We start from the raw sequence: 17,522 nt of genomic DNA, 5'->3' as shown, positions 1-17,522 counted from the left end.
TCTTTCTTTTTTGGGTCACCCTGCCTCCGTGGGAGACGGCCGACTTGTTAAAAAAAAAAAAAGATGGATCAAGGTCAGGTCTAGTTATCCTTCGACAGAAATATAATCTTACTTGAGATTTGAGATTGTAACTAAGAGGCAATGATCCTATGAGATAAAAATTTAATATTTTTAATATAATAGTGTCTATGTAAAAGATTAGTATGGAGTGTGATACAAAGCTTTTCTCTCTCTCTTGATGAGTAATACAGAGAAGTACTCTTAGTATAATAGTACAACTCGAGAATACTTTCCTATAATGATATTCTCATAGACATCAGATTGGAGGGAGAGAGTATGGAGGAGGTGAATGTATTCAGATATTTGGGAGTGGACGTGTCAGCGGATGGGTCTATGAAAGATAAGGTGAATCATAGAATTGATGAGGGGAAAAGAGTGAGTGGTGCACTTAGGAGTCTGTGGAGACAAAGAACTTTGTCCTTGGAAGCAAGGAGGGGAATGTATGAGAGTATAGTTTTACCAACGCTCTTATATGGGTGTGAAGCGTGGGTGATGAATGTTGCAGCAAGGAGAAGGCTGGAGGCAGTGGAGATGTCATGTCTTAGGGCAATGTGTGGTGTGAATATAATGCAGAGAATTCGTAGTTTGGAAGTTAGTAGGAGGTGCAGGATTACCAAAACTGTTGTCCAGAGGGCTGAGGAAGGGTTGTTGAGGTGGTTCGGACATGTAGAGAGAATGGAGCGAAACAGAATGATTTCAAGAGTGTATCAATCTGTAGTGGAAGGAAGGCGGGGTAGGTGTCGGCCTAGGAAAGGTTGGAGGGAGGGGGTAAAGGAGGTTTTGTGTGCGAGGGGCTTGGACTTCCAGCAGGCATGCATGAGCGTGTTTGATAGGAGTGAATGGAGACAAATGGTTTTTAATACTTGACATGCTGTTGGAGTGTGAGCAAAGTAACATTTATGAAGGGATTCAGGGAAACCGGCAGGCCGGACTTGAGTCCTGGAGATGGGAAGTACAGTGCCTGCACTCTGAAGGAGGGGTGTTAATGTTGCAGTTTAAAAACTGTAGTGTAAAGCACCCTTCTGGCAAGACAGTGATGGAGTGAATGATGGTGAAAGTTTTTCTTTTTCGGGCCACCCTGCCTTGGTGGGAATCGGCCAGTGTGATAATAAAAAATAATAATAATAATAATAATAATAATAATAAAAAAAAACGAGTCTTACATAAACGTAAACACATTTATATATACATGTACATGAAAGGTTTCGTAATTTTCAAGTACCAGTAATGTCTGGACAGAACTAGACTCGTAATAAAGCCAAACAAGATTAATCATAATTCCTCGCATAATCTATCATTTCGACCATAATTACCAACGAAGCTTGCATACAGATATAGACATACGTTGAAACATCAGAAAGTAACAAACAATCACAGCGGGTCAGGAACGAGGAGATATATTTATCAAACCTAACAGGGACCTTTAAATAGGATCTCTATAGAAGCTATACAAATCCCTTCATGCTGAACCTAAGTTCGGTCTTGCACAATTCCCGACTGCAGCAATACTTGGTTGCCACAAAAATTAAATCATAAGCTTTTGTTTAGAGAGTCAGAGAGACTCGCAACTTTAGTTAACATCAAAATCACGAAGTCCGAGAATGATTCTGTTCATCACCGATGCACGGAGTTATGAGAGGTAGGTTTTGGCTCGCCAACGAAACCATCTTCTACCCAAAACTCGACTCTGATCAGACAGCCAGAAGAGAGAGAGAGATGTTCCCAGGGCTCGAAGCAGGCGGGAGCTGACTGAAGCAACACCTTCATGCCTTACATCAGCTTGGATCATGGTACGCACCCGAACGACCCCCGACTCAACCTCGCAGTAGTTAGCAAGGCTGTTTCCATCAGTGGATAGCCAATCACCGTATTTCAACAAAAACATATCTTACCTACATAGCTAATAATATAAGGTCAGATAATATAAAGCAAGATATCTTTATTTTAGCTATTAATGAAGATATTGGCAATATAATATCTTACCTAAATAGATAATAATATAAGGTCAGATAATATAAAGCAAGATATCTTTATTTTAGCTATTAATGAAGATATTGGCAATATAATATCTTACCTAAATAGATAATAATATAAGGTCAGATAGTATAAAGCAAGATATCTTCATTTTACCTATTAATGAAGATATTGGCAATATAATATCTTACCTAAATAGATAATAATATAAGGTCAGATAATATGAAGCAAGATATCTTTATTTTAGCTATTAATGAAGATATTGGCAATATAATATTAAGTGATTGGTGCAATAAAAAGGTAGTGAGTGTAGTAAGGGAAAAAAATTTCGTTTATGAGTCATTTTTACAAAGCAGAAGTAAAATATGAAGGGTGAAGTATATGGAGAGTAAAAGAGAGATGAAGAGAGTGGTGAGGGATTGCTAAAGGAGAGCTGTTAACAAATTTGAGGCTTTGTCAACAAATTTTGCTGAGAAGAAAAAAAAAATGGAGTTAAATAGGTTAAAACCTAGGGTACAAATGAATTTGACTTTTAAAAAACAGAATAGAGGTGGTAATAGATGATAAATTGGAGGTTTTGGGAAGATGGTGGGAATATATTGAGAAGCTGTTAAATGTTAATGAGGAGAGGGAGATAGTAATTTCATGCATTGGCCAGGGAGGTATAACATGTTTTAGGAATAAAGAAGACCCAGTTGTGAGTATGGGGGTGGTGCATGAGGCACTGGGAATAATGAAAAGGGGTAAAGCAGCTGGAATTGATGGGATAATGAAATAAAAACAAGTGGAGAGAGAGTTTTGGAGTGGTTGGTAATACTGGTCAATAAATTTATGAAATAGGGGATGATACCTGGGGACTTGCACAGAGCTTGTATAGTTCCCTTATACAAAGGTAAAGGAGACAAAGGAGTGTAAAAATTATAGGGGAATAAGTTTACTGGAGTATACTACTAAAGTGTTTGGTAGGGCTATTATTGAAAGAATTAGAGGCAAGAAAAAGAGTAGGGTGCCAGATGAAGAAGGAGGCTTTAGAATAAATAGAGGATGTGTAGACCAAATGTTTACATTGAAGCATAAAAGTGAACAATTTCTAGATGAAGGTACGGAAGTTTTCGTTGCATTTATGTATTTAAAAAAAGCATATGTTAAGGTGGATAGGGGAGCAATGTGGTAGATGTTGCAAGTGTATGGAATAGGTGGTAAGCTAATAATTGCTGTAAAGAGCTTTTATGAGGAGAGGGAGGCTATATTAAGGTGTGCAATAGAGAGGAAGGTTACTTTCGAGTAACAGTAGGCCTTAGAGTGGGATGTGTAATATCACCATAGTCGTTTAACATATTTATAGATGGAGTTGTAAAAAAGTAAATGCTAGAGTGTTGGCGAGAGGGGTGGGATTAAATTATGAGGAATCAAATACAAAGAGTAACTCAGGTGAGATCACTGACAGGAATAAGGAAATGTGTGAACTTTTCAATACCTACTTCCTCACAGTTTTTACTCAGGAAGAGATTAGCGAAATTCCAGAAATAATAAGTTACGTAGGACAAAACGATAATAAACTATGCACGAACAGGGTAGCTAGTGACATGGTCCTGAGGTAAATAGAGAAATTAAAACCTAACAACTCCCCAGGCCCTGATGAACTGTTTGCAAGAGTTTTAAAGGAATGCAAAGAGAAACTTAGCATACCTTTGGCTAATATTTTCAATATATCACTACAAACTGGCATAGTCCCAGACAAGTGGAAAATGGCAAATGTAATACCTATTTACAAGGCAGGTGACAGGTCCTTGGCTTCGAACTATAAATCAATAACTCTTACATAGTTGGTAAATTTACGGAATCAATAATTGCCGAAGCAATTCGTAGCTATCTTGAAAGGCATAAATTGATTGATGAATCTCAGCACGGTTTTACAAAGGGGCGTTCCTGTCTTACGAATTTACTAACTTTCTTCACTAAGGTATTTGAGGAGGTAGATCATGGTATTGAATATGATATTGTGTATATGGACTTCAGTAAGGCTTTCGATAGAGTTCCACATCAGAAACTATTGAGGAAACTTAAGGCACACGGAATAGGAGGAGAAATTTTTTCCTGGGTAGAGGCATGGTTGGCAAATAGGCAATAGAGAGTTTGCATAAATGGGGAGAAATCAGAGTGGGGAAGCGTCACGAGCGGTGTTCCACAGGGGTCAGTGTCGGTCCCCTTGTTGTTCACAATCTACATAAACGACATTGATGAGGGAATAAATAGCGACATAAGCAAATTTGGTGATGACACCAAAATAGGCCGTCCAATTCATTCTAATGAGGACATTAAAGCACTCCAGGATGATTTAAAAAGAATGATGCAGTGATCAGAGAAGTGGCAGATGCAGTTTAATATAGACAAATGCAAAGTTCTAAATGTTGGACAGGTAAATAACCATGCCACATATAAACTAAATAATATAGATCTTAATATTATGGATTGCGAAAAGGATTTAGGAGTTCTGGTTAGCAGAAATCTGAAACCAAGACAGTGCATTAGTGTTCGCAATAAAGCTAACAGAATCCTTGGCTTCATAGCAAGAAGTATAAATAATAGGAGTCCTCAGGTTGTTCTTCAACTCTATATATCTTTGGTTAGGCCTCATTTAAATTATGCTGAACAGTTTTGGTTACCGTATTACAGAATGGATATAAATGCATTGGAAAACGTACAGAGGAGGATGACAAAGTTGATCACATGTATAGAAAATCTTCCCTATGAGGATAGACTGAGGGACCTGAATCTGCACTCTCTAGAAAGGCGTAGAATTAGGGGGGATATGATTGAGGTGTATAAATGGAAAACAGGAATTAATAAAGGGGATGTAAATAGCGTGCTAAAAATATCTAACATAGACAGGACTCGCAGCAACGGTTTTAAATAGGAAAAAATCAGATTCAGGAATGATATAGGAAAGCACTGGTTTGGTAATAGAGTTATGCATGAGTGGAGCAAACTGCCAAGTACCGTCATAGAAGCTAAGACGTTGTGTAGTTTTAAAAATAGGTTGGATAAATACATGAGTGGGTGTGGGTGGGTGTGAGTTGGACCTAACTAGCTTGTGCTACTAGGTCGGATGCTATGCTTTTCCTTTAAGTGACGTGTCTGACCTCACTAGGTCAGTGAGGTCAGACGGTCAGTGAGCGTAGGGGAACTGGACCTGCCTCGTATGGGCCAGTAGGCCTTTTGCAGTGTTCCTTCCTTTTTATGCTCTTAAATGGGAGTTAATACCTTTACTCTTTGCTGATGATATGAGTAAGGTGTTAAATGTATCAAACGAGTTATGTAAAGAAAAATTGGATATCACATTGGATGGAGGGAGTATGGAAGAAGTAAATGCGCTCAGATATTTGGGAGTTGACTTGTCAGCTTATGGGTTTATGAAGGACGAGTTAAACCATAGAACTGATGAAAGAAAGAAGGTGGGCAGTGCAGTGATGTACCTGTGGAGGCAAAGAATGTTATACATGCAGGCAAAGAAGGGAATGTATGAGAGTATAGTGGCACTATCACTCTTATATGATGTGAAGCATGACTTGTAAATACTATAACGAGAAGAAGTCTGGAGGCAGTGGAGATGTCGTGTTTAAGGGAAATGTGTGGTGTAAATATCTGCATAAAATTCGTAGTGTTTAAATCCGGAGGAGGTGTGGATTGACTTTGAAATATTATTCCGAGGGCTGGGGGAGGGTTGTTGAGGTGGTTTGGTCATTTAGAGAGGATGAAGACTTTGATGGTCTATAAATCTGTTATGGAGGGGAGGAAGGGTTGGGGTTGTCCTAGGAAAGGATGGAAGGAGAGATTTAAAAAGGTTTTGTGTGCAAGGGAATTGGACGTAAAGCAGGCACGTGTGAGCATTGATAGGAGTGAATGGAGACGAATAGTTTTTGGGACTTGACGAGCTGTTGGAGTGTGAGCAGGGCAATATTTTGTGAAGGTATTCAGTGAAACCGGTTAGCCGGATTTGAGTCTTGGATGTGGGACGTACAATGCCAGCACTTTAAAGGGGGTGTAAGAGATATTTGCTGTGTGACATGTGAACTGTCATATCTGCGTGCCTCTGCAAACACAGTGATCATGTATTAATGATGATGAAAATGTTTCTTGTGTCACCTGCCTTGATGGGAGATGGACCATCTGTTGAATATATATCGAGAATATGTTATTTTAGCTTGCCTCGTGGGAAGCCAGTCAAAACCCACGAGTCTCTGATCACTGAGCCATCAGTCTTACGAACATCATGTACCCAGTAACACTGAACATTTTTCACGATGTGATAACATATGTATTAGCTGCTGAAAAAGTTTTGATCACATTGTTCTAGGATGACTATTTACGAATTTTTCCCTTGGGTGTTTCAGATTCGAGTCATCGAAATGGGTATTAAAATACCACATATTCTTCTACTGACATGTGCAGCCTCACTACATTGGGTATGCTCCAGCAATAATGAATATCCGACCACACTTCTGGCTGCTGCCTCGCTAAGTCATCAAGATCATTCCGACACTCCGGTTCATTTGAAGTTTCAACCTTCGAAGTACACTGATAATCTTAACGTCAGTATAACAACACTAAATCAACATGTTATTAAATATGATGTGAATACAGATACCACCAACCCACTGAATATAGGTTCCACTTCCACAACACAGGCTTTCTTATTAAAACTAAGTACTTGGATCACGAACTACTGCGAGGAAAACGAGGAGTCCCTGGCACAGCTGATGAACGCCATTGTAACTAAGGAGCTCGAGAAGTGTGTCCTTGTGGTGGCTGCTGATCAAACATTCTGGTCATCGCATTTGATGGAACTTCTCTCAAGACTCCCAAACTTAAAACAGGTTTGATTATTGTAGTTTATATAAGCTGGTAGCATGTAAGCAGAAAAATAAATAAATGAATAAATAACTATATTTTTTTTAACAAGTCGGCCGTCTCCCACCGAGGCAGGGTGACCCAAAAAGAAAGAAAATTCCCAAAAAGAAAATACTTTCATCATCATTCAACACTTGCACCTCACGCATAATCACTGTTTTTGCAGAGGTGATTAGAATACAACAGATACACAACATATCCCTCCAAACTGCTAATATCCCATACCCCTCCTTTAGAGTGCAGGCATTGTACTTCCCATTTCCAGGACTCTAGTCCGACTATATAAAAATAACTGGTTTCCCTGAATCCCTTCACTAAATATTACCCTGCTCACACTCCAACAGCTCGTTAGGTCTCAAATACCATTCGTCTCCATTCGCTCCTATCTAACACGCTCATGCACGCTTGCTGGAAGTCTAAGCCCCTCACCCACAAAACCTCCTTTACCCCCTCCCTCTAACCTTTTCGAGGACGAATCCTACCCCGTCTTCCTTCCCCTACAGATTTATACGCTCTCCAAGTCATTCGACTTTGATCCATTCTCTCTAAATGACCAAACCACCTCAACAAACCCTCTTCAGCCCTCTGACTAATACTTTTATTAACTCCACACCTCCTCCTAATTTCCACACTCCGAATTTTCTGCATAATATTTACACCACACATTGCCCTTAAATAGGACATCTCCACTGCTTCCACGAAAGAATGGAAAAAGTACAGACGACAAAGGACCAGGAAAATAAAGAGATTAGCCGAAGAGCCAGAAACGAATATGCACAGATAAGAAGGGAGGCTCAGCGATAATACGAAAATGACATAGCATCAAAAGTTAAGTCTGACCTGAAGTTGTTGTATAGCCACATCAGGAGGAAAACAACAGTAAAGGGCCAGGTAATCAGATTGAGGAAAAAAAGTGGGGAGTTTACAAGAAACGACAAAGTAATATGTGAGGATCTGAACATGAGATTTAAAGAAGTATTTACAGTGGAGACAGGAAGGACTCAAGGAATTCAGAATAGGAAGGTACACCAACAAGCGCTGGATGAGGTACACGCAACTGAGGAAAAGGTGAAAAAGCTGCTATGTGAACTTGATCCCTCAAAGGCGGTGGGACCAGACAACATCTCTCAGTGGGTCCTTAGAGAGGGAGCAAAGATGCTGTGTGTGCCATTAACAAAATCTTAAACACATCCAATGAAACTGGGCAATTACATAAGGTATGGAAGATGGCAAATGTAGTCCCAATTTTTAAGAAAGTAGACAAACAAGAGGCATTAAACTACAGACCTGTGTCACTGGCGTGTATAGTATGCAAAGTCATGGAGATGATCATCAGGAGGAGAGTGGTGGAGCACCTAGAAAGACACAAGCTTATAAGCGACAACCAGCACTGTTTCAGGGAAGGAAAATCCTGTGTCACAAACTTAGAGAGAGAGGGGTCGATAGACTGCATTTTCTTAGACTGCAAGGCCTTCGACACAGTTTCTCACAGGAAGTTAATGCAAAAACTAGAGGAGCAGGCACACATAACAGGAAAAGCACTGCATTGGATCAGAGAATATCTGACAGGGAGGCAACAACGAGTCATGGTACGTGACGAGGTGTCAGAGTAGGCGCCTGTCATGAGCGGGGTTCCACAGGGGTCAGTCCCAGGACCTGTGCTGTTTTTGGTATATGTGAATGACATAACGGAAGGAATAGACTCGGAAGTGTCCCTCTTTGCAGATGATGTTAAGTTTATGAGAAAAATTAAATCGGTCGAGGATCAGGCAGGACTACAGAGAGACATGGACAGACTAAAAGCCTGGTCCAGCAACTAGCTTCTTGAATTTAACCTCACCAAATGCAAAGTCATGAAGATCGAGGAAGGGCAAAGAAGACTGCAGACAGAGTATAGTCTAGGTGGCCAAAGGCTGCAAATCTCACTCAAGGAAAATGATCTTGGGGCGAGTATAATACCAGGCACATCTCCTGAGGAAACTAGTGATATGGTTCTCAGATAAATAGAGAAATTAAAACCTAACAAATCCCCAGACCCTGATGAAGTGTTTACAAGGATGTTAAGGAATGTGAAGAGGAACTTAGCATACCTTTGGCTAATCTTTTTAACATATCCCTACAAACTGGCATAGTGCCTGATAAGTGGAAAATGGCAAATGCAGTACCTATTTACAAGGCAGGTGACAGGTCCTTGGCTTCGAACTATAGACCAATAAGTCTTACTTCCATTGTGGGAAAATGTATGAAATCACTAATTGTCGAAGCAATTCGTAGACATCTTGAAAGGCATAAATTGATTAATGAATCTCAACACGGTTTTTCTATGGGGTGTTCCTGTCTTACGAATTTACTAACTTTCTTCACTAAGGTATTTGAGGAGGTATATCATGGTATTGAATATGATATTTTATATATGGACTTAAGTAAGGCTTTTGATAAAGTTCCATATCAGAGACTATTGAGGAAACTTAAGGCACACGGAATAGAAGGAGAATTTTTTCCTGGGTAGAGGCATGGTTGACAAATAGGAAGCAGAGAGTGCATAAATGAGAAGAAATCAGAATGAGGGCACGTCACAAACGGTGTTCCACAGGGGTCAGTGCTGGGCCCATTGTTGTTCACAATCTACATAAATGATATAGATGATGGAATAAATAGCGACATAAGCAAATTTGCTGATGACACCAAAATAGGCCGTCCAATTCATTCGAATGAGGACACTAGAGCACTCCAGGATGATTTGAACAGACTGATGCAATGGTCGGAGAAGTGGCAGATGCAGTTTAATATAGAAAAATGCAAAGTTCTAAATGTTGGACACGAAAATAACCATGCCACATATAAACTAAATAATGAAATCTTAAAGGATTTAGAACGTCTGGTTACTAGTAACCTAAAACCAAGACAACAGTGCATTAGTGTTCGTAATAAAGCTAACAGAATCCTTGGCTTCATAGCAAGAAGTATAAATAATAGACGTCCTCAGGTTGTTCTTCAACTCTACATCCTTGGTTAGGCTTCATTTAGACTATGCTGCACAGTTTTGGTCACCGTCTTACAGAATGGATATAAATGCATTGGAAAACGCTCAAAGGAGGATGACAAAGTTGATCTCAGGTACCAGAAATCTTCCATATGAGGATAGTCTGAAGGCCATAGAAAGGCGTAGAATTAGCGGGGATATGACTGAGGAGTACAAATGGAAAACAGGAATTAATAAAGCGGATGTATATAGCATGCTAAAAATATCTAACATAGACAGGGCAAGCAGCCATGGCTTTAAACTGGAAAAAATCAGGTTCAGGAAGGAAACAGGAAAACACTGGTTTGGTAGTAGAATTGTGGATGAGTGGAACAAACTCCCGAGTACAGTTATTGAGGCTAAAACATTGTGTAGTTTTAAAAATAGGTTGGATAAATACATGAGTGGGTGTGAGTGGGTGTGAATTGGACCTGACTAGCTTGTGCTAGTAGGTCGGATGCCGTGCTCCTCCCTCAAGGGACGTGTCTGACCTCACTAGGTCAAGGCGGGAGAATTGGACCTGACTCGCATAGGCCAGTAGGACTGTTGCAGTGTTCCTTCTTTCTTATCTTCTTATGTTCTTATCAATCAGATTGTTGCAGCATACGGGAGTCTGGCAAACCTGAGACTAGCGCTCCGATATCTCGCTAAGCAATCGTTCAAGACTCTGTACACCATTTATGTCAGCCCCATACTGGTCAAGCACGTCAAAAAATTAGAGAAAGTGCAAAGGTTTGCAACAAGACTAGTCCCAGAGCTAAGAAGATTGACCAATGATGAGAGATTAAGGGAAATAGGCCTGACGGCCCTGGAGGACAGGAGGGTCAGGGGAGACATGATAATGACATACATAATACTGCGAGGAATGGACGAGGTGGACAAAGACAGGATGTTCCAGAGATGGAACTCAGAAACAAGGGGTCAGAATTGGAAGTTGAAGACTCCTATGAGTCAAAGAGATGTTAGGAAGTATTTCTTCAGTCAGAATTATCACGAAGTGGAATAGCCTAGAAAGTGACGTAGTGGAGGCAGGAACCATACATAGTTTTAAGACGAGGCTTGATAAAGCTCATGAAACAGAGAGAGAGGACCCAGTAGCAAATAGTAAAAAGGGGGGGGGCAGGTGAGGTACACACTCACACACACACACACACACACACACACACACACACACACACACACACACACACACACACACACACACACACACACACACTCATACACAGGCAGGACTACAAAGAGACCTGGCCAGGCTACAAGCCTGGTCCAGCAACTGGCTCCTTGAGTTTAACCCTGCCAAATGGAAAGTCATGAAGATTGGGGAAGGGCAAAGAAGACCGCAGACACAGTATAGCTTAGATGGCCAAAGACTGCAAACCTCACTCAAGGAAAAAGATCTGGGGGTGAGTATAACACCGAGCATATCTCTTGAGGCGCACATCAATCAGATAACTGCTGCAGCATACGGGCGACTGGCAAACCTACGGATAGCGTTCCGATACCTCAGTAAGGAGTCGTTCAAGACTGTATACCATTTACGTCAGGCCCATACTGGAGTATGCAGCACCAGTTTGGAATCCACACCTAGTCAAGCACGTCAAGAAATTAGAGAAAGTGCAAAGGTTTGCAACAAGACTAGTCCCAGAGCTACGGGGATTATCATACGAAGAAAGGTTGAGGGAAATCGGCCTGACGACACTGGAGGACAGGAGGGCCAGGGAAGACATGATAACGACATATAAAATACTGCGCAGAATAGACAAGGTGGACAAAGACGGGATGTTCCAGAGATGGGACACAGACACAAGAGGTCACAATTGGAAGGTGAAGACTCAGATGAATCAAAGGGATGTTAGGAAGTATTTCTTCAGTCATAGAGTAGTCAGGCCGTGGAATAGCCTAGAAAGTGACGTAGTGGAGGCGGGAACCATACATAGTTTTAAGGCGAGGTATGATAAAGCTCATTGGGCAGGGAGAGAGAGGACCTAGTAGCAATCAGCGAAGAGGCGGAGCCAGGAGCTATGACTCGACCCCTGCAACCACAAATAGGTGAGTAAATAGGTGAGTACACACACACATTCACACACACACACACACACAGGAAAAAGGAGAGCAGAATAACCCAGGATCAAATGGAAGGACAAGCACACCCCCCAGAAACACCTGCAAGTGAACAATCCAAACCAACCATCACACACCCATCCCTCTGTTCCCACCCCCCGCATCACAGTTACAGTATTAGAACAGAAGTTGAAGGTTTGGTACACAAATGCAGATGGATTAACGAATAAACATGAGGAATGGCAAGAAAGAATCAATGAGAAGTCCCCAGACATCATAGCAGTTACAGAAACAAAACTCACGGAGACAATAACAGATGCAATCTTCCCACCAGGATACCAGATCATGAGGAAAGATAGAAGGGGCTGGGGAAGAGGTGGGGTTGCTCTGGGGAACGCAAAGTGGTCATTGCAGTGATGTATAATCCATCACAGAACTGCAGGAGGCCAAGAGAGGAATATGAAGAGAGCAACAGAGCAATGGTGGACACACTTGCTGAGGTGGCAAGAAGAGCTCACTCCAGCAGAGCAAAGTTGCTGGTTATGGGGGATTTCACCCACTGGGAGATTGACTGGGAAAACCTGGAGCCACATGGGGGTCCCGAAACATGGAGAGCCAAGATGTTGGACGTGGTGCTGGAAAACCTCATGCACCAACATGTTAAGGACACTACCAGAGTGAGAGGGGAGGATGAACCAGCAGGATTGGACCTTGTGTTCACCCTGGGCAGCTCAGACATTGAGGACATCAAGTATGAGAGTCCCCTAGGAGCTAGCGACCACGTGGTTCTGTACTTTGAACACATAGTAGAGCTGCAAGTGGAGAGAATAACAGGAGTTGAATGGGAAAAGCCTGACTATAAAAGAGGGGACTACATAGGGTTGAAGAACTTCCTGCGGGAGGTCCAGTGGGACAGAGAACTGGCAGGAAAGCCAGTAAATGAAATGATGGAATATGTAGCAACAAAATGCAAGGAGGCAGTGGAAAGATTTATTCCCAAGGGCAACAGTAACAACGGGAAGACCAGAACGAGCCCCTGGTTTACCAGACGGTGTAAGGAGGCAAAAACAAAGTGCAATAGAGAATGGAAAAAGTACAGAAGGCAGAGAACACACGAAAATAGGGAGATCAGTCGCAGAGCCAGGAATGAGTATGCACAGGTAAGGAGGGAGGCCCAGCGACAGTATGAAAATGACATAGCATCGAGAATCAAGACTGACCCGAAACTGTTGTATAGCCACATCAGGAGGAAGACAACAGTCAAAGACCAGGTGATCAGATTAAGGACAGAAGGTGGAGAACTCACAAGAAATGATCAGGAGGTATGTGAGGAGCTGAACAGGAGATTTAAGGAAGTTTTTACAGTAGAGACAGGAAGGGCTGTGGGAAGACAGCACAGAAGGGAACATCAAGAGGGAATATACCAACAAGTGTTGGATGACATACGAACAACTGAGGAGGAGGTGAAGAAGCTCCTAAGTGACCTTGACACCTCAAAGGCGATGGGACCGGATAACATCCCCCAATGGGTCCTTAGAGAAGGAGCAGAGATGCTGTGCGTGCCTCTAACCACAATCTTCAAAACATCCCTTGAAACTGGGCAACTACCTGAGAAATGGAAGACAGCTAATGTAGTCCCCATATTTAAGAAAGGAAACAGAAACGAGGCGCTAAACTACAGACCTGTGTCTCTGACATGTATTGTGTGCAAAGTCATGGAGAAGATTATCAGGAGGAGAGTGGTCGAACACCTGGAAAGGAACAAGATTATAAATGAAAACCAGCATGGGTTCATGGAAGGCAAATCCTGTATCACAAACCTTCTGGAGTTTTATGACAAGGTAACAGAAGTAAGACACGAGAGAGAGGGGTGGGTAGATTGCGTTTTCCTAGACTGCAGGAAGGCCTTTGACACAGTTCCCCACAAGAGACTAGTGCAGAAGCTGGAGGATCAGGCCCATGCAACAGGGAGGGCACTACAATGGATAAGGGAATACCTGACAGGGAGGCAGCAACGAGTCATGGTACGTGAAGAAGTATCACAGTGAGCGCCTGTGACGAGCGGGGTCCCACAGGGGTCAGTTCTAGGACCAGTGCTATTTTTGATATATGTGAACGACATGAAGTGTCCCTATTCGCAGATGATGTGAAGTTGATGAGAAGAATTAAATCGGATGAGGACGAGGCAGGACTGCAAAGAGACCTGGACAGGCTGGACATGTGGTCCAGTAACTGGCTTCTCGAATTCAATCCAGCCAAATGCAAAGTCATGAAGATTGGGGAGGGGCAAAGAAGACCGCAGACAGAGTATAGGCTAGGTGGACAAAGAATACAGACCTCACTCAGGGAGAAAGACCTTGGAGAGACCATAACACCGAGCACATCACCGGAGGCACACATTAACCAAATAACTGCTGCAGCATACGGGCGCCTGGCAAACCTGAGAATAGCGTTCCCATACCTTAATAAGGAATCGTTCAAGACACTGTACACTGGAGTATGCATACTGGAGTATGCAGCACCAGTCTGGAACCCACACCTGGTCAAGCACGTCAAGAAGTTAGAGAAAGTACAAAGGTTTGCAACAAGGCTAGTCCCAGAGCTCAGGGGAATGTCGTACGAGGAAAGGTTGAGGGAGATCGGACTGACGACACTGGAGGACAGAAGGGTCAGGAGAGACATGATAACGACATAAAAGATACTGTGGGGAATAGACAAGGTGGACAGAGATAGGATGTTCCAGAGAGGGGACACAGGGACAAGGGGTCACAACTGGAAGCTGAAGACTCAGACGAGTCACAGGGACGTTAGGAAGTATTTCTTCAGTCATAGAGTTGTCAGGAAGTGGAATAGCCTAGCAAGTGAAGTAGTGGAGGCAGGAACCATACATAGTTTTAAGAAGAGGTATGATACAGCTCAGGAAGCAGAGAGCGAGAGGACCTAGTAGCGATCAGTGATGAGGCGGGGCCAGGAGCTGAGTCTCGGCCCCTGCAACCACAATTAGGTGAGTACAATTAGGTGAGTACACACACACACACACACACACACACACACACACACACACACACACACACACACACACACACACACACATATATACATATGCAAAACAACCACTGTGAAAGAGTAGTGAAATTCCAAGCGCTTTCGTGACTACTCACATTGTCAAGGAACTATGAAAGTAATACATCAAAGGAAGGTAATTATACGGCTTAGACTACACATCACAGTCAACTCCCACGTCAGGTGTTTCTTTGATGTGGGAGTTGACTGTGAGGTGTAGTCTAAGCCCTTTAATTTCCTTCCTTTGATGTATTACTTTCATAGTTCCTTGACAATGTGAGTAGTCACGAAAGCGCTTGGAATTTCACTACTCTTTCACAGTGGTTGTTTTGCATATTTTAAATCACCTGTTTAATGTGATCTTATTGCATATATATATATATATATATATATATATATATATATATATATATATATATATATATATATATATATATATATATATATATATATATATATATATATATATATATATATATATATATATATATATATATATATATATATATATATATATATATATATATATATATATATATATATATATATATATATATATATATATATATATATATGCAATAAGATCACAGTAAACAGGTGATTTCAGAATATGCAAAACAACCACTCTGAAAGAATAGAGAAATTCCAAGCGCTTTCGTGACTACTCACATTATCAAGGAACTATGAAAGTAAAGCATCCAAGGAAGCTATATAAGGGGTCTGGCCGGCACCTCACTATCAGATCCCACAACGGTTAAACACCTGACGCGCGGCGAGCCAACTTGGATAGGTCCTTGGCACAACTCACCCCACAAACTATTCTACCCAAGAAATAAGAAATTTTAAAGATTATTTGTCCAGTGTATTATTAAATTCTTCTCAAATTCTATTAATTATAAATGGATCTAATTTATATAAACCAAAGGAAATATTCATATTATTGTCAAAACTGCTTTTTATGAAACAAGATTCAATTATATTCCTGTCGACCATGGACTTGCTTGATACTACTTTCTCAACTTTTTGAAAATCAATTGGATGGTTAAAATCTCTTACATGAATAAATAGAGCATTGGAATCTTGTCCAGTTCTAATGCTATATTTATGTTGTTTTAATCTTAGTTCGAGATTTTTACCAGTTTGACCGTAATAAACTTTATCGCAAATTTTACAAGGAATCTTATAGACACATCCATCAGCATTTTGGGGGGAATTCTTTATCAAAAGTTTTTTTACTGTTTCAAGATTTTTGAATACAACTTTAATATTAAAAGTCTTAAGAAGAGAAGGCATATCAACCAAGTTTTGATGGTAAGGGAGAACCAACATATTTTTAGTTGAATAAGGCTGGTTGTCCCTTTTTGGATTGTAAAAAGTATTTCTAGCAACTTTAAAAGATTTATCAATTACATTTCTTGGGTATTTTAAATCATTACCTATTTCATAAATTTTGGAAATTTCCTCATCTATGAACTCAGGACTACAAATTCGTAAAGCTCTCAAAAACATTGATGAGAAAACAGACAGTTTGACTCTATCTTGATGTGAGGAATAATAGTGGACATAGGAACAGTTATTTGTAGGTTTTCTGTAAATTTTAAATTTGAATTCATTATTACCCTTAATAATTAAAACATCTAGAAAAGGCAATGAGTTATTTTCTTCAAACTCAACAGTAAAGTTTATAGAATGGGCTAAGGTATTTAATTTTCCTAGGAAATGGTGTATATCTACATTTTTGGGCATAAGACACAAAATATCATCAACATATCTGAACCATTTAGCTCTATTAGGGAGGATTGTGTTAAGTAACCTTATTTCAAAAAAATTCCATGTATAGGTTACTAAGAACAGGTGAAAGAGGATTTCCCATTGCCATACCAAACTTCTGAGTGTAAAACTTATCATTAAATACAAATTTTGCATCAACAATGCAAAGTTTAATAAGTTTAATGATAGTAGAAACTGGCAATGGTAAATCATAGTTAACGAGTTCTTCAGATAAGAAACTTAATAAATCATCAACAGGAACTTTCGTAAACAAGGAAGTAACATCAAAACTAACCATGTTAAAATCATTTAAGTCAGTCAAGGAGCTTAATTTATCAAACCAGGGAATCCAGTCAGACCAATTATTAGCTCCATAGGGTCAGTTTCATATAAATTATCCAAATGGCTTGTTGATATTTTGAGCCCTATTGTTGGCAAAATTTCTAACTTTAATGTTAAAAACAACATAGACTTGGTTGATAAATTAAGCTCCTTGACTGACTTAAATGATTTTAACATGGTTAGTTTTGATGTTACTTCCTTGTTTACGAAAGTAAACAAACTTCTGCTGAACACTCTAACACTACATTCTTAAACCTACCCCATACCTCTTCGACCCTATTGCCTATGCTCTCATTAGCCCATCTATCCTCCAATAACT

General features: G+C 40.6%; 1 protein-coding gene across 1 annotated transcript in view; it reads left to right on the top strand.

Moving 5' to 3' along the window:
• Positions 1-6,434: 6,434 nt before the first annotated feature.
• Positions 6,435-17,522, top strand: part of LOC128694950 (ionotropic receptor 93a-like) — a 222,337-nt gene continuing 211,249 nt past the window's right edge. Inside the window, exon 1 of the mRNA XM_070094251.1 lies at positions 6,435-6,911. Coding sequence (XP_069950352.1) covers positions 6,444-6,911 — 468 coding nt within the window. The 5' untranslated portion in view covers positions 6,435-6,443. The remainder of the gene's footprint in view (positions 6,912-17,522) is intronic.

This window comes from Cherax quadricarinatus, chromosome 45, assembly GCF_038502225.1.
Source record: "Cherax quadricarinatus isolate ZL_2023a chromosome 45, ASM3850222v1, whole genome shotgun sequence".
NCBI classification, from domain to species: domain Eukaryota; kingdom Metazoa; phylum Arthropoda; class Malacostraca; order Decapoda; family Parastacidae; genus Cherax; species Cherax quadricarinatus.
The sequence above is the reverse complement of the archived record's forward strand: the minus strand, read 5'-3'. Positions and strand labels throughout refer to the sequence as shown.